The sequence below is a fragment of the Pan troglodytes genome, chromosome 7 (genome assembly GCF_028858775.2).
Source record: "Pan troglodytes isolate AG18354 chromosome 7, NHGRI_mPanTro3-v2.0_pri, whole genome shotgun sequence".
Taxonomy (NCBI): domain Eukaryota; kingdom Metazoa; phylum Chordata; class Mammalia; order Primates; family Hominidae; genus Pan; species Pan troglodytes.
The window spans coordinates 50247257-50272905 of NC_072405.2; the positions used below are offsets into that span (position 1 = coordinate 50247257).

At 38.5% G+C, this 25649-nt stretch overlaps 1 protein-coding gene across 5 annotated transcripts in view; it reads right to left on the reverse strand.

The window, feature by feature from the left end:
* The window catches only part of KAT6A (lysine acetyltransferase 6A), a 123107-nt gene that overhangs the window by 16258 nt on the left and 81200 nt on the right, over positions 1–25649 (reverse strand). For all 5 annotated transcript variants that reach the window (XM_054656673.2, XM_016959405.4, XM_016959404.4 and 2 more), the window contains 4 exons: positions 9469–9584; positions 3389–3530; positions 1925–2086; positions 764–857 (listed from right to left, as the gene is read on the reverse strand). In XM_054656673.2, the coding sequence (XP_054512648.1) occupies positions 764–857; positions 1925–2086; positions 3389–3530; positions 9469–9584 (514 nt within the window). The remainder of the gene's footprint in view (positions 1–763; positions 858–1924; positions 2087–3388; positions 3531–9468; positions 9585–25649) is intronic.

Consider the following 25649-nt stretch of genomic DNA (forward strand, 5'->3'; position numbering starts at 1 on the left):
GATCGAGACCATCCTGGCTAACACGGTAAAACCCCGTCTCTACTAAAAATACAAAAAAATTAGCCGGGTTGTGGTGGCTGGTGCCTGTAGTCCCAGCTACTCGGGAGGCTGAGGCAGAAGAATAGCCTGAACGCAGGAGGCAGAGCTTGCAGTGAGCCGAGATCACGCCACTGCACTCCAGCCTGGGTGACAGAGCGAGACTCTGTCTGTCAAAAAAAAAAAAAAAAAAAAAAATTTCGTGTCCAACCAAAATAAAAGGAACGTGTGGCTTTAGGTTTTATTTATTTCCATTTTTATTTTGAGACAGAGTCTTGCTCTGTGGCCCAGGCTAGAGCCTGCAATGCAGGGGTAGCATTGCTCACTGCAGCTTCAACCTCCTGGGCACTCAAGTGATCCTCTCACCTCTGCTTCCTGAGTAGGTGGAACCCTAGGTACATGCCATCATGCCCACCTAACTTTTTAAATTTTTTGTAGAGACAGGGTCTTGCCATGTTGCCTAAGCTGGTCTTGAACTACTGGGCTCAAGCAATCCTCCCACCCCAGTTTCCCAAAGTGCTGGGATTAGAGGCATGAGCCACAGTGTCCAGCAGTGGCTTTAGGTTTTAAAGAATCATATAGCAATATGACAAAAGATACTAGCAGCCAACAAAGCACCTACAAATCTTTAAATACACACACACACACACACACACACACACACACACACACACACACAGAGAAGGTCCACCGGAAGAGACCAATGAGAAATTAATATAATCCTTACTGAAATCGATGAGAAACCTGCCATAGCCCTTACGCTGGTATTGAGGAAGAATCATTATACAGGAAACATTGTACTTCTGTTGGCAGTGCTTTTCCTGGTGGAGAAAATACAAGTCAAGTTTGAAAACAGGCTGGTAAAAGTGAATAATAATGTGAATTAAGAAACAAAGACTAATGGCCAAAACCCACAGCCCTGGTCCTTTGGGAATAGCAACGTACATCAACAAACAACTACCCAGCTGGGAGAAGATAGGATAATGTCAAGTCACTGCCATTACCCACAAAGCAACCATCCCAGGAGAGTAAAAATATAAAACAAAACAATGCCATCCAACACCATCTGCAACTCAAACACAGTACGCCAATGCCTAAGGATCAGCACCGGAATCTGAGTCCCAAACAATCCGTAAAGCTACAAATGATGAATCAGTGTGCCACTCTAGAAGTGAGAAGACTCATTAATTATGTCAGAGTTTTCTTTCTCTCCTGCTCTGGTGCTCCTCAGAGCAGTCCTATTAGTTGTATCTAACTTTACACAAAATAGTCACTTTTATAATTTTATAAATGAGTGAATATATTTTAAGTCACATCTAACTAATGAAGTAGCCTAAAGAATTCTTATAAATGCTTATAAAAAGCTAGTACTTCCCCTAACTGTTTTATACACTTGGATTTTACCATGGGCTTGCTTAAATAAAAGTATATCTTTTATGTTCTCTGACTAGAAAATAAACTTTCTCCCTCTAAGGGCATGGAAGATTAAAAAAGGAGAAAATATCCTTTAATCAAAATGCCTTCTTACTCTTATTTCTATGCCTAAAGTTCAAATTAGGAAGAGAAGATTGAAGCTGAGACAGAACTCAGAGAGCTAATGACTGTTTATTTCAGAAGTTCCATGTTATTACCATGGGAAGAGAAGCCATTTAAAACCTTCCCCGTGAGTATTGCCAGCAGTCCATAATCCTAGGAGAATATAGGTTGTTGAATGTTACTAAGCACCTTCTAGCACCTGGTAAGTTTCCAAATGTTCCTTCTATTCTTTCCGAACAGCTAGATGACACCTAGGAGGTGCTGCATCTTGTTGTGTCCCCGAGTGAGAACCAGCAAAGATTCTTTCAGATTTCTATATGAGTTCAAACAAACTTTAAGCTGACATACTTACCTTAGAAAAGTAGCCAACAAGGTGGCAGCCCTTGACATCATTCTGTGTTAGTACATAAAAAAGAAATGGCTCCACATCGTAATAGAGGGTTTTGTGGTCAAGAAACAACTTTGCCAAGAGACACAGGTTTTGACAATAAATGGTACTCACATTCCCATCAACCTAGAGAAATAAACAGAACAAAACAGTCAATAGAGGGTCTCTTTAGTTCTAGAATAATATGTATCAGTTAAAAGCATCTCTAGATATCCACAGTCCAGACTAGGAGAAGGTGTCCAGGACCAGAACACTTTGGAACCTGGAAGCCATCCTTTGAAATGGCAGTATTATGCTATCTGCTGTTTTAAGACAACCAAATATATAAAATCTCATACCTTCAACATAGCAGGAACAGCCAGATAAGGAAGTGATAATCTGGTTTTAAAAGAGCAATTTTTGCTTTAATAAAAAGATGAATTGTAGCAATCCTTTAGATAGCAAGTTTCGTTTTCAAAGTACTTAACACAACAAAAGATCTAAATACAACCCTTCTAAAATACATTTATTAGGTAAAATAAGATGTAACTATGTAGTCTAATCTATGCCAGCTGCCTGAAGCAATGCAATCTGACTACCATGATCGGGCTTGAACCCAGATAAAACTACTTAAGGGGGTACTAACTATTGCCACGCAGAAGCACCAAGCGGGTTCCTCAAGTAATCATGTGGTAAATGCAGCTCCAGGTTGGCCAGGCCCAGGAGCACTCTGCTGCTCTTTTGCTCCTGGCAGCCTTGTCTGTGTTCATGGAGTTGCCAGAGCTTTCTATCAAAATGCCAATGGATGCCCACATTAGCTCCCAAGACACTGTCTGCGATACTAACAGAACTCCTCAACAACCCAGGTAGTTTAATATTCTCTTCAAACAGTATATACCACACCTACCCCAGCTTCTCCCAAGGTAAAGAACTCCTCTACTGATCACTTAAAAGAGTCTTAGGGAGGACCAAGAAAGTGAGAGACTGAGGGGATCCTGACAATCTGAAATTTTACTGTTACAGTAAGTAATGGCACATAAGCAAGTACTCAATTAATACTTGGCACGAAAACCACAGAACTGAGGATCAAGAGCGCTACTAACAGCAATAGAGAATCACAGAGCAGAGGTCACACATCATCATCATCATCATCATCATCATCTTTACTATTAAACAGATCTCTGTGAGATATTCTTTTTAAATAAGTGATAGAAATCCTTTCATTTAAATGCCATATTTCATAGATTCTAAGATGTACTTTTATCACATCTTAATATATGCAAAATCAACTGGCATTTTATAATCAAATGAAGTTTTAAAAATTATAATTAGTACTTTTTCCATTTTAGTGATACATAAAATAGACACAGAAAGTTGCACAATAGATGCAATATAGGTGGCCCTACTTATGAAATGGATGAGAGGACAATTACTAAGTATCTACCTTACCTCAAAGACAGAAATATTATTCTTTCTGTAAATCTCATTGGCAGGAGGATGGAACCAACCACATTTCTTCATGTGCTGCTGCAGAATAGTTCTACTTTTCATATATTTTAGACAAAATTCACAAAGATACAATTTGGGCAGCCTGTAAACGATAATTAAACAAAAAAGACAGGGCTTTATACTTTAGAGTACTTCAAACTTCCACAATTATCATCTTTTTGCCTCTCATTACTACCCAGGTAACAGGTTAAAAAAAAAACTGCATATGCAAAAATACTGGACGGTAAAATGACAAAATATATAATTCAAATAAATTACTGTATCTTGTCTCATATTTAAGTACTGAGATGAAAAAATTAATTTACTTGCTATCAATTTGGATAGTTATGCTTAAAATACTACCCTAGAATTAAAGAAAATAATATTTGCTAAGTAGATTAACACACACAAAAATGTTTGATTTGTGTGAAGACCACAACCATTTTTTCAAGTTTCCACTTTGAAAGCAGCTTTTGAAATATAATTTATCTGAGAACATCTAAAATTCTACTAAAGCTTTTCCCAAGGTATATTTATGGAACACAAATCCTGCAGGTACTAAAGATTTCATGCTCAAATAAGGGCAAGAGGGCACATGCTTTTTCCCAACTTTCCTGGGGGACTCACAATGTGCATTAATTCTTCCCATATAACCTCACATCTTATTTTTTAAACTGTCATTCAATTCAGCACACTGAAAGTTTCCAAGGAACTTTTGTAGTATACTATTACTAAACATCTATGGTATACAATATTGTTTTTCAAAATCTCTCATGTTAGCCACACCAATACAACTTGTAATTATATTATTAGTACAACCCTTCCAAAATCAAGCACTAAGTGAAACAAATAATGACTGGCACTATAAATTAGAGTCAAGAAGCAGGAGCTAAGAGCATGGAAAGCAGTGTGTTGTTGGCTACTTTGTTTCCACTGCATTCTGCCTCAAGCCCCACTATTCAAGAGGAACCACTAGATAAAGAGGTTTTTCCTTCTTCACCACCACAGCTACAAATCACAGAATGAAATGGCTTGTTATAAACTTCATCATCTAATATGAGCACTAAATGTATTAACTAAGCCTTACAGGTGACCTACAACTGCCAGACCACCTTCCTGAATATCTGGATTCTGAGTAATTTCTTCTTCAAAGGAAGAGGAAGAATGAGTCTCCTTATGTAGATATAACGGGTGGCACCTCCCTCCCTAACTGTTTTACTTACCTCTTACTGTGCTAAATTCTCAGTGAGCAATCTTAACTTGTCACAGCATGAAGATACAGAAGTAACACTATCTGAGTACAGTTTCATTTTGAGGGCTAAATATTACAACTAAATACTTCCTATAATACGAATCAGAGAAACCTAAAAAATTTTGTGCTTTTTAAAGTATTTTTGTAAAAATGATAGAGCAAAAAACAGTGACAGACCATGAAGCTTTCCTAATTATGGTAAAGATAAATGCCAACTTTAAGGGCATCCAATCCAACTGTTAGGTCTCAGCACAGAGACATGAAAATAAAGTACCATTTATGTTAGCTAGATTTAGTCATATTTCATAATGTGTATATTTCAAAACATCATGCTGTACATGATAAATATATACAATTTTATCTGTCAATTAAAAAGTAGAAAATATTCAATAAATGCTAATTACTTTTCTGGAAACAGAAGGGAGAGGGGAGAGAGGAAGGGAGGGAGGAAGGGAGGAAAATAAAGTACAATTTATTTCCTAAGGTCTGTGAGAGAAGGCCAAAAATGTTTAAAGCTCTTACAGTAACCAAATTGCTCAAGAAAACATCAGGAGAAATAAAATCTCTGAGAAAATTACTATCAAGTCTTCTCCAGTAAATGAGGAGTTCATGCCACTTCCTTAGAATGGCAAGATGTATGGCATTTTATTGATGATTAAAAAAAAAAAAAAAAAAACTTTAGTGAACCTTATTATGTGAAAAATAGTAAACTGAAAACAAGCATTATGATCTACTTTATTCCAATCTAGTTCTCACTGAAAACATTTTAAAAGCTCCTTACTTTATTAGAACCAAGCCCACTGGGATGATACTGCTAATCGAAAGGGAATCATCTGGAAAAAAAACTACTGGAAAACCAAAATATTTCTAGAAATATTATAAACAACTGCTGTTCTCTCACAGAAAAAAAGATCTATCATATAGAAAGAACATGAGACTACAGGAAATGAAATGTAGTTATAAAGATTATGAATACTCCTAGCCCTAGAGAATCTTGTTGGGGGCTGCTTTTAGTGATCTTCTTCCTGGCAGGACCTAGGTCTCAGCTATCAAACAGGTAGTTGTACGGTGTCTTTGATCAACTGCACATGAAGTGTCACCTCCACACTGGAAGTTGATTCTAAAGTCTGCCACAATGCTGATAACCCAGCCCATGGAATCAGGGCTGTGCTGCAGCTGGGCATGCTTCTCTAACTTCTAGAATGATGCAATTATTCTTCTCAGGAATTTCTACAGTACCTTCTGGCTTCTGAACATGGCCCAACATAGTAGCAGTTTGTGCAGTCAACTTGTAGCAAATTTTTAATGTAACAATAAAAATTATACCAAATATTACTTAAATCTAAGATTATGGTACAAGTCAAGTGAGATCAACCTAGATACACATGCTACATGGAGCAGCGTAGGCCCAGTGATTAATGGTTATGGCTATGTAGTAAGAGAGAAGTGAGCTTCAAGTTCTGCCACTTATACACTGTACTGTCTGGGACCAGGTCTGCAAAATGAATACAGTAATATTCATCTCACAGAATTACACCAGAGATGCTTAGTCCAGTACCAAGCTCAATGGATGGTAATTACAGCTGCTACTACTTAACGATTATTATTTGTATTCTTCTTTCATCAATTTTACTCAATAATTTAATAGCCAAAGGCATTAGGGATTCTATTTGGTTTCTTCTTCAGTAACTAGGATGACGAGAATAATCAAACTGGTTCTAGTGACAATCTCATAATCTAAGCATCAAATAAAGTCCAGAGGAGAATCAAAAGGCAGAGGAATCTTCCTAGGCTACTCTATCACCTAGGAATCTACCTCTTTAGGATCTCAAAGCTAAGCTCAAAGCAGCACAGGAGCAGAGGGCATCCAATGATCACAATTTCTTTTGCCTTAAGCCCATCTATGTCATGCTCTTAATGGCAGAGTAGGTTTCGCAATGAACCTACTGATAAACCAAATGAAACAGTATTATTGCTTCATTGTTTTTGATTTTTAAAGACAGGGATACAAGATTACTTAATAGGCAATGCATACACAAATATCTGGATGTGAAAGAACATTCCGTAAAGTATAATCCCACTTCCCAAAAGACGTTTTTCTTGTGATCTTTGCATTTTTGTTTGCTCCTATTGCCCTGTTTTTGTACGTTACAGTGTTTAAAACCTTTAATAAGAAAATAATTTATAAGCAGTTTAGCACGAAATAATAAATAGGCATTAACAAAATTAAGAATAGAGGTTTATTACTTGGAAAATGTAAGATCTCCAAACATTTTAGTCACCTCAAGTTTCAAGCTCATTTAAGTAAATATAATTTTTTTAAAAATGTAACCAAGAGAACTACGAATATAAAGATAGAAAAAAAGTCATAATTACTCAAGAACCTATTAAAAATTACAGGATATTTTCTAATTGAAAACTCAAAGAACCCTATCCAATGGATGAAAAAATATACAGAAAATGTCTAAAACTGCTTAAGGAAGTTGATGAATTTTACAAGTTCCTATCCTGTTTCTGCTTTCTACTGGTTCCTATTATACTTTTTTTGGTTATTTTTTGATGGCATTATTTATTCTTTCACTGATAACTAGTCTCCTCACACCTGTTTCTAATGAAAATCTCATCAGAACAAAAGCTACATTTTCAATAAATCCTTTAAATATCTATCTTAAAAGAAAACAGTTTATGATTCCATTCTCATCATTCTCTTGAACAAAAGTAAATGCTAGCCCTCTATTTCCATTCCTGAATCTATTTCCTCTCCCCACCTTGAGTAGACAAGGGGCCTGTGGTTTCCATCTATCTGTACTACAGTCTCCGGAACAGTTGACAGACATGTGGAAAAGCTTTCTTTTCTAAGTTGAGTGCTCTTGTGATTTGGGCAGCTTGCAAAGAGCTCACTTAAAAAATGATCATAACAACTTATTTTAAACCTGATGAAAAAATTAATTCCTTGGCATATTTATTTTCTTTTCTTTTGAGATGGAGTTTCGCTCCTGTTGCCCAGGCGAGAGTGCAATGGCGCAATCTCAGTTCACTGCAACCTCCGCCTCCCGGGTTCAAGCGATTCTCCTACCTCAGCCTCCTGAGTAGCTGGGATTACAGGCACCCACCACCACGCCTAGCTAATTTTTATATTTTTAGTAGAGACAGGGTTTCGCCATGTTGGCCAGGCTGGTCTTGAACTCCTGACCTCAGGCGATCTGCCTATCTCGGCCTCCCAAAGTGCTGGGATTACAGGCGTGTCCTTGGCGTATTTCTTCTCGGTCATAAAAGATCTTGGCTATTCAGAATTCCTGAGGAATGAGTTAACTTGAACGCTGAGTTCTGTAGGTAGTTGAGGAAGTTCCTGCCTTCCTTTAACATATATACATATACAATACATACATGTATAATATATATATATGTATAATATGGAAATGCAAATACAATGTAACCTTATCTTAAAGTCACATTAATTGTTGTCAGCTCATGATACAGTGTGCTTCCTTAAAGATACACCACAGTGTTTGGGGCTAACTGATCCCACAGTAAATGGCCCTCAATTGCTGTGGTTCATGAGCTTGTGTGTTAGTTTCCTGGGGTTTTGCTTTTTCTTCTGTTTTTGTTAGCTGTCACTTTGAGGTCAGTGTCTGAAATGGCATTCTTACCCCTATTTTTCTACTTCGACTGTAGACTAGAGAAGCAAGTTATTATATGGAAAGAAAAAGTAAAAAATAAATAAGTTTTACTGGATGGCCCTTTTAACAACTATACTGGCCTATTCCTAGTTTCTTGGCAACAACCCATGTTAAGGCACTCAACATATTGTAAGGTACTAAATAAATTTTGCTAATATTTTAGCCAGGCAATGTTACTACATGGGTGAAAACTTACATGATGAGAATATTCTGAACATGTATTTAACCCACAAAGCACCATGATGTATTATTTCTTGTAACACCCTACTAAATGGGAAACTGAGGCATAAGTAGTTTATAGATTAGAGAGCATTAATGTCACTACAATTAACTAGTATTTAATTTTTTGATCTCATTTCATCTTTTAATTTTAACCATAAAGAAAAAATATAATAACTGACATTATTGAGCACTTACCATTTTCTAAGTGATTTACATGTTGTAGCTCATTTAATGTCCTCAATATCCCCACGAAGTAAGTACTATTACTATCTCTGCTTTACAGATGAGGAAACTGAGGCACCGAGCAGTTGGGCAGCTTTTAAGGTTACACAACTTACCAATTTCAGAGCTGAGTCATGAAACCACTTTAGCTCCACCAAGCTGGTGAGTGATCAATGTTTATTAATATATCTGGAAGCCCAAACTATTTATATATAATTTTACACCAATTGTCCAATTATTTCTGGGAAAACAAACCATTTACTAAGTTTGTCAAATTATAAATATTTATTTACATCAAAGACTAATCAACTGAAACTTTATATTAATTTATATATGAGTCTCTTCTTCTCTTTTTCAAAATTCTTAGTGATAGGAGTGAAGACAAATTTCTCTTAAAAAAAAATAAAAAAGCATTCCCCTTTTATTGTGACCATGCATTCGGGTTTCTCATTTTAAACATCAGCGTCTGAGAGGTTACAGAAGAGAACATCTAAAGCAAACTGGGATGAAGTGGCTGCCAAAGCCGCTGCTATTATGGACATTTAAAAGCCCCCAGTTTCCTCAAATGTAAAGGATAAGGCGGACTCAAACATCTTCAAGATCCCTTCCAGTTCCAGACTTCTATGGATCTCAAAACAGAAGGTCAAGGGTCTCTCAAAACATACCTTGAGTATTCTTGAGGATATGGGGAGGAGTACCAGGTGTGAATTTCATACTTCCCAAACTCAATGACAGAGGGACAGCGGACTTGTGGATCAGGGGGACCAGTCACTCCAACTTTCTGTGCAGTCAAGAAATACATTCAAAAGTTAGCTAAATTAGACACACTGAGATAACAAAGAAAGTTCTGAATCTAAATGTTGTCTTCTCAGGACTCCAAAGGAGTAAAACAAAAACAAAAGCCAGAACAAGCTAACATATTTTGAAATAAGTTATATTATTCCTTAAACAGAGCACCCAGATGAAAAATAAAAATGCTAATAAATCTCTTAGAACCAAATGCATTGGGTGTTGCTGCATTTCTACATTTAATAACACTAAAAGTATTTTCCTCAATTAAACTCACTCTTAATGACTTAATATTAAAGAGAAACTGCTGATACTTGGTGATATAAGATAAAGAATAATTTACAAGTGAGGGAGGGGGATACCGCATATTTGCTGAAGTCCTACCACACTGCCTCCGCTGACAACAATGGAGATGCCCTACTGAACATGTAAGCACACAAAGGATGATTTTTTAGTTTGGGAAAGTAGATATTTAAGAGAAATATAAAAAGAATCTGACAAAACAAGTATCAAGAGAGTCTTCATTTCATACTATGCCTAAAATTCCCTTCATTAGTAGCTCTGCATAGATTTAACCAAAGAAAAAGACACTGTTATATACAGACCTTCTCTTTTTTCTGCCTTCTCTTTACAATGAAAACAATCTCTATACCCCTCATCCCTGCAATAGTCTGAACTACATTATCTAAACAGAGAATTTTTAAAGCCTTTATGACTTCCCTGACTTTCCAGATCAGAAATTCAAACGTAAGTACGTAGCTCAAGAAAATAAAGGCTGTTAAGGGTCTTAACATGTTAACTCAAGGGCAACATGACTTGCTCTGCACCCAGTCTAGCAACAGATGCATATACACACTCATGTCCATGTGTGTGAGTGCAGATATATCATGGATGCTCTACAAATACTGACAAGAAAAAGACAAAAGAGTTTAGCCTAACCAAAAACAAGCATTAATAACTCTTCCCCAAAAGGATAACTGAAATTATCCTTCAATTTTATGCTTTAAAGACCACTAAGAGACTAGTAAAAATCCCTTGTTGGAGCATGCAGACACACATACATATTTTATAACAAAACTAAAAGAAAAGAGATTTTTATTCATTGGTTTTATATAAATACGTTTAAAGAAGCCTCTTCACCATAACTCATTAGAGACCTTCTGGTCTTTCTAACCATTCTCTTTTATAAAAGGCCAAGGGACTTATCTCAGGTTTCATACTGGAATGTAGCCAAATGAAACCTTAAGCTCTTCCTTAGACACCTCAAAACAAAAGACAAAAGACAATGATCTGTTTGTGGGATGAATTGTGTTATAACACCACCAAGTACTGGGGCTCCTCCAAATACAAAACCAAAAACAATGAAGAATACATAATACAGGGTTAAAATAAGATTTCTTTCATTTCTCAAAACCCAAACAGAACTTTGTAAAAAGATTTTTTAAAGGCTGTTTTTAAACTACATTCTAGAATCAACTACTCTAACTCATAAAGTACTATCTTTTCATCTATCTTCACAACTCAAAGTAATAACAACAGTATAGGAAACTTTCAAAATAACTAAATACCAGAAACCAGATCTAACTTCCTGAGGCAAGGATCAGATAGAAAGCCCGAAAGCTGAAGTCATGCACCTGCTGCGGCACTGTCTGTTGTTTGAGGGTCTTCCCATCAGCTGCCCGCTGCTCTTCTAGGCGGATGCCCGATGTGAAAGTGGATATCCAGTTCCAGTACAGCTGTTTGCACATCACCACAACTGCGCACGTCTGTCCAGAATGGGACCTGTGGTAGGTTCCCCTCTGCCCACACCCGCCTTTAACCTTTGCACCGTGAAACGTTCCTGCACATGCGCTCATGTGTGAGCCCGCCTCCACTCCCAGCTCCCCTGAGCAAGCCTCCACAGCAAGGGTGTTTCCTTTTACGAAGATTTAGAAATCAGCAAGGCTCTCTACACAGGGAGGAAGAAATGGCTACACAGAAACCACTCATTCCAGTCCTAGCCAAAATCAAACTGTCATATCTGAACTACAAGGTTACCTTTGCTAGGTCATTTTATTTTAACATTTCAACCAAAGTACGTTTTCGTTAAACATGTGACTTTCCAAAGCAGCAGGTGTCTAATATAATCAAGGGCACAAAATATATTTAAATGTTTAACTCAAATTCTGCCACTTCATGTCCTCCTAATTTAAATATGCCAAATTATTTAAAAGAAGACGTAAGTTCCAGGCTAGAATTGACCTTTTAATCTAAGATAACTAACAGGGGGTAGCAAGGGGGTGGATTAAATACACTAATAATTGGGCTAAACCAAAAGAAAACTTTATGCCTACTGCTAGATAACAAAGCTTTTATTACCACCAGTTTATATGAAAAGAGTATTACTCTTCTACAAAAACTTAAGCTTCCATTAAATGACTCATCTAATTCCAGTTTGTAACATAAAAAAGGCCATTCTTGCAGTATCCCCAACTCTGGATCTGGTAGGGACACCAAAATTGTGTAAATAATTTAACAATTTCTGTAAACACAGAGCTGCTGCCTTCCCCCATCTGTCCACTGGAGCGCTCTCACTTGCCCTTCCCTCTCCATTCGCCAAGGGGGTGCAATGTTTTGAGGAGAGAGGGAGGTACCCCTTTATTATCAGTGTGAGGCTGGGAAATGTGGGGAGAAGAGATGGCTTTCTGGCATTTGAACATTCTCCCACAGAAACACTACAGTAAGTAATTCCATTCATTAGGGATTAAAAGTTACATGATGAAAGAGGTATGAAAGAATGAATTCACATGCTCCACAACAGAGAGAGCATGAATTTAAGGACTAGAGAAAATCATGTTCGTGGAGCACCTACTGTGCTAGACTCTGACCTGAGCCTTATGTCGTTACCTCCTTTGCTCCCCACAATCCATCCTTCAAAGTAGAAAACAATATACCCACTCTGCAGATGAAAAAATAAGCCTCAGATAAGCCTCAGGTTAAGAGGCAAAAGCACCGGGCAGGAACAGCGAGTGAAGCATAAAGACAGAAAAGAATGACATGGGTTGAGATGTGACGGAAGTAACGACAGCCCTCAACTAATTCCTCCCTAAATTCCCAAAGTTTATGGGTAAGTTTTTAAAAACAGGAACTTGGTTTTCCAAAGAAATGAAGCCAGAAGTCCACAAACTTTTAACCCAAAACCCTTGGACTGGAGTAGAATGTGTTTTGGAATTCTGAATTTTTCTGATTTTAGAAAAGTATTAGTACATATATGTGTATAGTACATGCATGTGTATAGCCCTAGTAGGATTTGGAGCAGCACTCCATAATCAGACACACTAAAATTTCTTTAGCAAAGCATATGAATATTCACATTAACTGGCATAAGTAAGGAATACAAATAGTCTCACATCAGCTCAGATCATGTTTTTGTCAGTAACTCAGTTCAGGTCGAGTGGGACTTTATTGCAAAATGAGTTGGAAAAGGCCGGGCACGGTGGCTCACGCCTGTAATCCCAGCACTCTGGGAGGCTGAGGTGGGCGGATCACGAGGTCAGGAGATCGAGACCATCCTGGCTAACAAGGTGAAACCCCATCTCTATTAAAAATACAAAAAATTAGCTGAGGAGCTTGGTGGCGGGCACCTGTAGTCCCAGCTACTCAGAGGCTGAGGCAGGAGAATGGGGTGAACCCAGGAGGCAGAGCTTGCAATGAGCCCAGATCGCGCCACTGCACTCCAGCCTGGGTGACAGAGCCAGACTCTGTCTCGGAAAAAAAAAAAAAAAGAAATGTTGGAAAAAAATTTCTTTCCATTCTCCAAAGAAGATATACAGATGGCCAATAAGCTCATGAAAAGATGCTCAACATCACTAATAATTAGGAAAATGTAAATCAAACCACAATCAGATACTACTTCACACCCATTAGGATGGTTATTATTTTTAAATGCAAAACACCAGAAAATAACAGATGTTGGTGAAGATGTGGAAAAATCAGAACCCTTGTCCCATTGCTGGCGGGAATACAAAATGGCACAGCTGCTGTGGAAAACAGTATGATGGTTCCTCAAAAAAGTAAACAGAATTACCACATAATCTAGCAATTCCACTGCTGAGTATAGACCCCACAGAACTGAAAGTAGTTCTTTGTATATGGGTATCTATTTGCATACCCATGTTCATAGCAGCACTATTTACAACCCAAGTATCCACTGACAGATGAATGGATAAACCAAATGTGGTACATACATACAATGGAATATTCTCCAGCCTTAAAAAGGAAGGCAATGGTTGGGCGCTGGTGGCTCACGCCTGTAATCCCAGCACTCTGGGAGGCCAAGGTGGGCGGATCATGAGGTCAAGAGATTGAGACCATCCTGGCCAACGTGATGAAACCCCGTCTCTACTAAAAATACAATAATTAGCTGGGTGTATGGCACATGCCTGTAGTCCCAGCTACTCGGGAGGCTGAGGCAGAAGAATCACTTGAACCCGGGAGGCAGAGGTTGCAGTGAGCCAAGATCACGCAACTGCACTCCAGCCTGGGCAACAGTGCAAGACTCTGTCTTCAAAGAAAAAAAAAAAATACAAGGAAGGCAATTCTGACACAGGCTAAAATACATATGAACCTTGGGGACATTATGCTAAGTGAAACAGCCAGACACAAAAGGACAAATATTGTATAATTCTACTTATGGTACCTAGAGTAGACAAATTAATAAAGGCAGAAGACAGAATGATGCTTACCAGGGGTGGGGGTGGGGGTGGGGGGTTGGGAGTTGTTTAATGGGTACAGAGTTCCAGTTTTGCAAGATGAAAAAGTTCTGGAAATAGATGATGGTGATGATTGCACAACAAGGTGAATGTCTTTAATGCCACTGAATTGTACACTTAAAAATGGTCTGGTTAGGCCGGGCGCAGTGGCTCATGCCTGTAATCCCAGCACTTTGGGAGGCCAAGGCCGGCGGATCACGATCGAGACCATCCTGGCTAGCAAGGTGAAACCCCGTCTCTACTAAAAATACAAAGAATGGCGAGAACCCGGGAGGCGGAGCTTGCAGTGAGCCAAGATGACGCCACTGTACTCCAGCCTGGGTGACAGAGTAAGACTCCGTCTCAAAAAAAAAAAAAAAAAAGTCTGGTTAAAATAATTTTTACGTTATGTATATTTTACCACAATTATTTTTTTTCAAGTTTTCAGGACTCCTTAAATTTCAGGATTCTGGATATTGTGACCTATCTTTCCCTTTTCCTAAGCCTTTTTGCTCTACACTCAGACTTCTCTTTATCCATCTCCTTTGCTAATTCTTTTACCATTAAATATTGACAAAATCTAGAATTCTGTCCTCGGCCATCTTACCTTTTCCATCCGGAGGACCCATAATCCAGTGCTTCCATCAGCTTTCCACTCTCCCCACACCCTCCTTTCTCTCTACGCAGCTTAGATTCTAAGGTCTTTTTCCCTGTAATTCCACCCTTTGCATAGACCTTTAACTCTCTAGTTTCTCTTCTAATTTCACAACAAAATCCTAACCCCTGTTAAATTCAACTCTTCACATAATCCAAGTTATTACCTTAATGTGAATATCGGTGGAGAAAAACAGAGAATCATGCTACCCAGTCTCACATTATACACCTACCCACAAACCTCAAGCAGGTCCTGATGCTTCCTACTCCATTCACTCTCCCGTTCTGAAAGACAACTGCATCCTTTCTCCTCTGCTCAAGCCTCCAACACTGCTTACTCCACCTTCACTTTCAGCCAATGCTTTTGCTTCCTACTGCACTAAACTGGACAAAATCAAAAGAAAACTTCTGCAATTTTTCCCACCCACATCTGTCTGCCTCCACCTTTGTGCCACACATCCTGCCTTTCACCAATACTATGGCTAAAGATTGAGCTCCTAAGCCCACGGCTTCCGTTTGTGCATGAGATAACATCTTCCTGCTCCCTAGCCAAAGAACATCACCCAGCAGTTGCCCTCCTATCTTCTGCATCATCAGCTTTCCCTCTACCAGGGCATTCCATCAGCATACAAACAGCTGTTATTCATTCCATATTTTAAAAAGGGGGAGAGGGGTGTGTGGGCATGGTGGCTCACCCCTGTAATCCTAACACTTTGGGAGGCCAAGGTGGGCGGATCACAAGGTCAAGAGATCGAGACCATCCTGGCCAACATGGTGAAACCCTGTCCCTACTAAAAATACAAAAATTAGTTGGGAGTGGTGGCACACACCTGTAGTACCAGCTACTCGGGAGGCTGAGGCAGGAGAATCCCTTGAACCCGGGACGTGGCGGTTGCAGTGAGCCAAGATGGTGCCACTGCACTCCAGCCTGGTGACAGAGCGAGACTCCATCTCAAAAAAAAAAAAAAAAAAAGGGTATCTTCTTTAGCCCTCACAGCTCTATCCAACTCTCCCTTTCTGTGCTCCTAATTACTGTAAAAAACCTCAAAAGAATGGCCACATATTACTACTATAACCAATTTCTCCTTCCATTCTTTCTTGAAACCACTCCAATTATCTCTTCACCCTCCCCTGTCCCCATCATGGAAACAGTTTCTCAAGATTACTTCCTTGTTGCTAAGCTAGACAGTCAATTTTCAGTTCTCTTCTTACTTGGCCTATTTGCAGAATTTAAAAACTGATCCTTCCTTCTTACAACACATTCTTCACTTAGCTTCTAAGGAACTACACCTTCATGTTTTTTTTCCTACTTCACTGGCCATTCCTTCTCAGTTTCTCCAATCTCTAAAAGTTGGAATAACCTAGACTCAAAGTTCTTCTCTTCTCCCTTGGTGATCTCATCTAGTCTCATTTTTCAAAAAAACAACCTACTTGCTGGTGAGTCCTGAATTGAAAATTTCAGCCCAGACCTGTTCTTTGAACTCCAGAGACACATATCCCACTATCTACTTGATATCCCCTCTCACGTCAGGTTTAACACATCCAAAATCAAACTCCTAAATCTTTTCCCCAAATGTGCTCTTCCTATTTCCCCATCTCAGTAGATGGCAACTCCATCTTCCAACTGTGTTCTGGCATCGTCTCGGACTCCCTGCTTTCACAATGCATCAACATATCCCAATGGGTCTACCTTCAAAACATACTCGGAATTCCAATTCCACCACTACCACCATGATCCAAAACACCATGTCTCTTACTTCAATAATTTCAAGAGTTTCCCAAAGTTCTCCCTGCTTGTATACTGCCCCCCGCCCCTCAATCTACACAGGAGCCAGAGAAATCCTGTTAAAACCAAAGTCATTCTTCTGCTCAAAACCCTCCCAGCATTCCCATCTCAGAGTAAAAGTCAAAGTCCTTACAATGGCCAAGAAGACCCTACAAAAGCCAGCCTTCCATTACCCTTCTGTCCTTGTCATCTGCTATTTTGAGCCTTATGTATTTGGCTCTAGTCACATTGGCCTCCTTGTACTTCCTTGATCATGCCAAGCACAAATTGTGACTCGGGTCTTTGCATTTCCTGTTCCTATGCCTGGAATGCTATTCCCCCGTTACCTACATGTTTCATCCCCTCACCTCCTTCAAGTTTTTGCTAAATGTCAGAGAGACAGTCCCCACCTGACCAATTTAATACTGCATACATTAATCCTCTCCCTCTGAATTCTCCCTCTTCCTCCCCTGCTTTTTCTCCATAACACTACCACATGGCATACCATTTATTTTAACCCATTCCAACCCAAACTAAACTGTAAGCTCCCAAGAGGAAGACATTTTTTATTTAATGTTTTGTTCACTGCTAAATCTCTAGTGCTTGGAACATGGTAGCCAGTATTTAGTAATATTTATTATTAGATAAATATTATCTTTGATAAAAACTTTAAACAATCACATGTGCTGGTAACACAGCAAATCTCCTACCCAAGGTCTCCTGTATATACATGTGCACAACCATCTACCAAAGTTCTCCACTTTAGATTTCACACAATCCCACAACTGTGTAAGCATGGTCTCTTCTTCCATCTAAATAAGCTTCTTTTCCTATATTCCTACATGTAATACCATCATCTACTCCAAATAGAACACTAGAAGACCTACTTGGTTCTGCCCTCTCCTTCAATCCTAACTTCCAATCCAACAGCAGTCTTTTCCATTCTATCTTAAGTCTTTCTCAAAACGATTATCTATCTCTGTCTCCTATCTATCTCTTCTACCTTCATTTAGGCCCCAGTCACTTTTCATTTTGACTATTGTAATCATCTGACTGGTCCCTTGCTCAGGTGTTCCTCAATCCATTGCTGACAATATCACCAGAGTTGAGTTTCTAAAATGCAAATATGATGTCATCCACTTTTTAGAAATTCTTTAGCAGTTCCTCAAGAGCTATTTAGCTACTACTTAACTACTTTAAAGAGCTACTTTACCTGCAAGATTAAGTACAAACTCCTTAATATGAAACACAAAATCTTCATGATCTAGTACCCTTCCAATATCATCTCTTGTTTGAACTCCAACCAACTACACACAGCTCCGAGGATACACGATTTCTCACACCCAAACTTTCTACTAGAAATGCCTTCTCATTCTTCTCCAATAGTAAACTTACTCATCCCTTCAGCACCCTACACAAATGTCACCTCCTCTACAAAGACTTAAAATTTTAGTTAACCACAATAACTAAAAATAGAACAATAACATCCCTAGATGTCTTCCTGTTCATTCTCACTGCAACTTATGCATATCTCCACAGTAATACTATATCATAAATTAAGCAGTTAAGGCCATGGAGTCAGAATACCAGGGTTCAAATATTGACTCTGAAACTTAACAATTTATAACTCTAGGTAAAACAATCCTTCTAATGTTTCCATTTCTTCATTTGTAAGATGAGGCCAAGTAATTAACAATAAAGTTGTATTAAATGAAACAAATTAATATATAATGCTGAATATAGTATTTTACATATAATAAGAGGGTATCTATTACTAAACACATGGCTTTAATTACTTGTTTTTTCAATAGTCCCCCTTATCCACCCACTGGGAATACACCTTTCCAAAACCTACAGTGAATACCTGAAAACTGCAGATAGTATTAAATGTTATACAAGTTGAGTATCCCTAATCTGAAAATCTGAAACCTGAAATGCTCCAAAATCTGAAACGTTTTGAGCACTAATGATACTCAAACGAAATGCTCGTAAGAACACTGCAGATTTTGAATTCAGGATGCTCGACTGCTAAGCATATGATGCAAATATTCCAAAATCTGAAAAAAAAAAAAAATCAAAATCCAAAACACTTCTGGTCCCAAGCATTTTGGATAAGGGATATTCAACCTGTATATACTATGTTTTTTCCTATACATCCATACCTATGATATTTAATTTATAAATTAGGCACAGTAAGAGATTAACAATAACTAAAAACAGAACAATTAAAACGATGTACTGTAATAACAGTTACGTGAATGTGGTCTCTCTCAAAATATCCTATTGCACGGTATGCACTCTTATGATGATGAGGAGGAGGAGACGATGATAATAAAATTCAGACCTTGGCGAGCCAAGGGTAACTGAAACCATGGAAAGCAAAACCACAGATAAAAGGGGGATTACTGTAAATACAGGAGATAGGGTGATTATTGGCCCATCAGATCAACAAATATTTGAGGACCTACTACATGCAAGTCACACTGTGGAGATGATATAGAAAACACAGTATCTGCCCATAAAGGTGTTGTAAGACAGGCAGTCCTTGTTTTTGATGGCACTGTGTTAATGGAAACAGGTACACATCAGAATTGTGTCCGTGCTTCTGAGGTGAGATTTGACCTTAGTTCTGATATGCATGGGTTTTGTGTATGTTGTAATAAAACTTTATTTACGAACACTAACATTTTTCACATAATTTTCACATGTCCATAAATATTATTCTTTTTATTTTTGTCCAACTGTTTAAAAATATTAAAACCATCCTTAGCTTGCAGGTCATACAAAACAGGCTGTGGATGGGACTGGGCCACAGGCCATATTTTGCCAACCCTAACACAGGTGAAGCAGTTTCTAAGCTGTATCTATGCCCTCAAAAATGACTTTCTGCATTACCTTTATGAGTCTTTTTATTATTCCAAACATCCTCTTATCTAGCCAAGATGAACTTTCCCAACTGGCTTCAAACCACTTTTTTTATTACAGCGTCAGAGAACCTGGAAGTCATCTTTGATCATCTCCTGTTCCTTCAATCTACTTTAGTTTGATAAGCATGGGTTTCAGTTAACATTGCACCACGCAAAGTGAGGAATAGCTGGAGTTTAGTTTGAGATAAGACAGGGTGGAAGATCTGTTGGGCAATGGTAATACACTGAATTACTAGTATTAAGCTGCATTTTGGAGCATTTTGAAAGCTAGTAACAAGATGTCAGTTTCGGCATGACGGGATTTTAAGGTACCCCCCATGACATCTTTTTGCTGTTAAGTGATTTCTCCTTGATGTTGCTGAAAGTAGGAATGGTAGGTGGGGCGATGTTTACTGTGTTAAGGCATTTACCCATTAAATATAAGTCACATATTAAAGGCCGCATAGATGTATTTTTAGTTCATTGGATAATTTAGCACAACTTATTAAAATAGTAGTTAAGAGCCTGGGAACTAGAAAAGTTCAAATCCTATCTCGGCTGAGTCACCTTAGTTGGGCAAGTCACTATTAGATTTGTTGAAAAGATTAAACGAGTTGATATTTGCACAGAACTTACAGCACTATGCCATTCATGCAGTGAGTGCCAAATAAATGTGAGCTTCTGCTTGCTATCTCAGTGGCAGGTTCTTGGAATACACAGACAATATGTCTTTGCCCTCCAGCTGGAATTATTTATAGTAGTCTCCCCTTATCCCCAGCTTTGCTTTTCGAGGTTCTAGTTACCTGTCGTCAGCCTCGGTGCAAATTTTATCATCTCACACCATCAGAAGAGTTAGTACAGTACAATAGTACAATAAGAGATTTAGAGAGAGACAGACTACATTCATGTAACACAATACAGTACATACAGGGTTCAGTACAGTCCACGGTTTCAGGCATCTACTGGGGATCTTGGAGCGTATCACTGGTGGATACGCAGGGACTCCTGTATAGTAGTCATTTCTTCCTCAAAGCTAAAGTTAATGTTGTTTACTCCATCTGATAAGCCCTAGTTCTCTCCATCTACCTAAATCCTCATCATTCCTTAGGACTGCTGCTTCTGTGATCATCTCAGATTGCGCCAATTCTCACACATCTTAGTATACTATGAACATCTGAGACAAGTCTGAATCATTTAATACAGCAATGCGCTATGTTTCATTGGTACTCTAAGCTACTGTCTGCTGTGTATCTTCCTATGCACCTTTACCTGCCTGCACTTAGCACATGCCTAATGATTTTGCTACCCCCATAACATCCCGCATACAGAATAATGCAGGATGTTATTGTGATTAAGGGTAGAGAATTAGAAGTCACACAGGCCTAAGTTTTAATTTCGGCTCCACTAACATAAAAACTTACAGGAAGTCACTGAACTAATAGTGTTGGTTTCCTCATACGTAAAATGGGGTAACACCTCTACATCATGGGGTTAATAAAGTTGTTGAACCTAGCTTACTGTATTTTTAATAATGATTTAACTCTTCATGCAAAGAAGAAATTTTAATAACCCACACAGATTTCAAAAATGCTCTGTAACTTTGCAGAACCATACAAAAACCAAAGGAATCCTTCAAAATCAGAAAGCATTAAAATCTGTATGAAAATACAATGTGCTCTTTGATATTTTATGTAAAAATCATTCTATATATTTCAAGAAGGTGGTCATGCTCCACTGGAATGAACTGAATACAAATGCGTCTTTCTTTTTTTAAAAAAAAATTTTATTTATTTATTTATTTATTTATTATTTATTTTTATTACACTTTAAGTTTTAGGGTACATGTGCACAATGTGCAGGTTAGTTACATATGTATACATGTGACATGCTGGTGCGCTGCACCCACTAACTCATCATCTAGCATTAGGTATATCTCCCAATGCTATCCCTCCTCCCTCCCCCCACCCCACAACAGTCCTCAGAGTGTGATGTTCCCCTTCCTGTGTCCATGTGTTCTCACTGTTCAATTCCCACCTATGAGTGAGAATATGCGGTGTTTGGTTTTTTGTTCTTGAGATAGTTTACTGAGAATGATGATTTCCAATTTCATCCATGTCCCTACAAAGGATATGAACTCATCATTTTTTATGGCTACATAGTATTCCATGGTGTATATGTGCCGCATTTTCTTAACCCGGTCTATCATTGTTGGACATTTGGGTTGGTTCCAAGTCTTTGCTATTGTGAATAGTGCCGCAATAAACATGTGTGCGCATGTGACAGAGATATAGATCAATGGAACAGAACAGAGCCCTCAGAAATAACGTCGCATATCTACAACTATCTGATCTTTGACAAACCTGAGAAAAACAAGCAATGGGGAAAGGATTCCCTATATAATAAATGGTGCTGGGAAAACTGGCTACCCATATGTAGAAAGCTGAAACTGGATCCCTTCCTTACACGTTACACAAAAATCAATTCAAGATGGATTAAAGACTTAAACGTTAGACCTAAAACCATAAAAACCCTAGAAGAAAACCTAGGCATTACCATTCAGGACATAGGCGTGGGCAAGGACTTCATGTCTAAAACACCAAAAGCAACGGCAACAAAAGCCAAAATTGACAAATGGGATCTAAGTAAACTAAAGAGCTTCTGCACAGCAAAAGAAACTACCATCAGAGTGAACAGGCAACCCACAAAATGGGAGAAAATTTTTGCAACCTACTCTTCTGACAAAGGGCTAATATCCAGAATCTACAATGAACTCAAACAAATTTACAAGAAAAAAACAAACAACCCCATCAAAAAGTGGGCGAAGGACATGAACAGACACTTCTCAAAAGAAGACATTTATGCAGCCAAAAAACACATGAAAAAATGCTCACCATCACTGGCCATCAGAGAAATGCAAATCAAAACCACAATGAGATATCATCTCACACCAGTTAGAATGGCAATCATTCAAAAGTCAGGAAACAACAGGTGCTGGAGAGGATGTGGAGAAATAGGAACACTTTTACACTGTTGGTGGGACTGTAAACTAGTTCAACCATTGTGGAAGTCAGTGTGGCGATTCCTCAGGGATCTAGAGCTAGAAATACCATTTGACCCAGCCATCCCATTACTGGGTATATACCCAAAGGACTATAAATCATGCTGCTATAAAGACACATGCACACAAATGCTTCTTTCTACTGACAGTCTTTTAAGAAAAATAGTTTCTCCAAGCTCGTAAGATCATAGTTGAAATAAAATTCTAGAACAAAAACCTATACTACTAATTTTTTTATGCTTCCACTTTTGTATTCAGAGGTGGCTCTTTTTCATGGAAGTGTATGTTGTATAGCTAATGATGGAACACAGTACTAGGCAAACTACATCCATACTTACCCTACTGCCTGCAATAATTTTTTTAAAAAAATAAAACCAATAAGTGGCTGACTCCTTTTGAAAAAAATCTTGCTAAATATTTCAATTATCTTTGACTTAGATAATGTTCCATGCAAAGTTTGATTATTCAAGATAGTCCCTTCCAGACTATAAGCTCTAAGAGAACAGAAACTATGTCCTTCTGATAGCCCCTCCACGTACCATAGTTTCTAGAACATAGCAGGCACTCAATAAACAATGTGTTATTAGTTGGATGGATTCTAATATTAATTCCTTTATCATGTCTTTTGCTGATGCTGCTGTAAGACTACCAAAGACCCTGTAATAAAATCTACCTGCAAAATTTTTGAAACACAGCTTCAAGCATCATCTAAGCTATATCTATGCTCTCAAAAATGACTTTCTGCACTATATTTATGAATCCTTTCATTATTCAAAATGTCCTCTTATCTAGTCAACATGAACTTTCCCAAGTGGCTTCAAACCACTTTCTCTATTAAATTAAGTCAGAGAACCTGGAAGTCATCTTTGATCATCTCTTGCTTCCTCAAGCTACACATAAAACTCATCACTAAGTTCTGCTGATTCCAACTCCAAAATATATCTAAATCCATCCACTTCTCTCCCATTTCTACCACCACCCCTCTAGTCCTAGCTAACATCTTCTCTCATCCTGATCACTGGAAAAGCCTGCAAAGTGGTTTCCCAGCTTCCACTCTTGCTTAATTCTAAACCACTATGTAGTAGCCAAGAAAAACCATTTTTTAATAAAACTGATCTTGCTGTTTCCTTGCTAAAAACCATTCAATGTCTTCCCACTGCAATTATGATAAAAACCCCAATTCTAACTTCTGGCCTCAGTCTATTTCCCCAGCTTCACCTTATGCAACTCTTCTGTTCACTGTATTTGAGTTACACTGAACTTCAGTTCCTTAAGTTTATCAACCTCTTTCACACCCTTAGACGTTAACATAGGCAATCCACTTGTCTCTGAAATATTCTTCTCTAGCTCTTTACTCTGCTGACTTTTGAATACTCTTTTGGAACTACATATAAACTGTTACTTCTTCAAAAGTCTTCCCTTCTCATAAACACTCCAACCCCAACCCTCAGCAAGGTAGCCCAGCCCGTCAGAAACCCTCACTGCATTCTTATTTCCTTCCGACTATCAGTTTGTAAGTACAGTTTTATTTTTATGAGTGTTTATTATCTGTCTGTTTGTGAAACTAAAAGCTTCATGAAGGCAGAGTCTGTGTCTTTTTGTTTGCCCTATAGTTCTGGTACCAAGGCAGGTGCATGATGCTAAATGAATAAGCCTCATGGAGAAATAGCACCATCATCAGAATTTCAGTGCACTGCCAACAAAAATAAGCATGAACTAGACTTCCAAGATCTAGCTGTTTATTTCCTTGGTGCCAATACACACACAGACAATCCTGAGTTTAATCAAATACTGGAAAGAAACATAGGATTAGCCCGATTACTGTCAATAAGCATTTACACTGTCTCCCCGAGCCTCAGCAGGGCTCAGCAACCCGTTTAACTCTCTTTGGTCATCCTTCTTGCACCTTTCTATTATTTCAACTCCTGCCCCATTTCTCCCAGAAGAAAATTTCATTCAATATCCATTCATTAAACAAATATTTACTGAGCCTTTACTATATTCCAAGTACTCAGTAGATAGCAGTGACCAAAAAGAAAGGCCTCGTTCTCACTTTTACACTGTTGGTGGGACTGCAAACTAGTTCAAGAATCATGGAAGACAGTGTGGCGAATCCGCAAGGATCTAGAACTAGAAATACCATTTGACCCAGTCATCCCATTACTGGGTGTATACCCAAAGGATTATAAATCATGCTGCTATAAAGACACATGCACGTGTATGTTTATTGCGGCACTATTCACAATAGCAAAGACTTGGAACCAACCCAAATGTCCAGAAATGATAGACTGGATTAAGAAAATGTGGCACATATACACCAGGGAATACTATGCAGCCATAAAAAGGATGAGTTTATGTTCTTTGTAGGGACATGGATGAAGCTGGAAATCATCATTCTCAGCAAATTATTGTAAGGACAAAAAACCAAACACCGCATGTTCTCACTCATAGGTGGGAACTGAACAATGAGAACACATGGACACAGGAAGGGGAACATCACACACCGGGGCCTGTTGTGGGGTGGGAGGTGGGGGGAGGGATAGCATTAGGAGATATATCTAATGTAAATGACGAGTTAATGGGTGCAGCACACCAACATGGCACATGTATACATATATGTAACAAACCTGCACGTTGTGCACATGTACCCTAGAACTTAAAGTATAATTAAAAAAAAAAAAACAAAAAAGGCCTCGTTCTCAAGGCACTTACATTCTAGAAATAAAAAATTTAAATTCAAGAGGTGGTAGGTACTATGCAGAAAAAGCAGGCAGGTCAGGGGATACAGTGACACAATGGGCTGTAAGCTATTTTCGTGTGGATATGAGCAAGACCTAAATGGAATGGGCAGTGAACCTACTAAATCATCGACTCTAGAGGAAGGGCCATCGAGGCAAGGTGCAGCGACTGCAAAGGCCCAAGGCAGGCATGCTTGGTGTGTCTG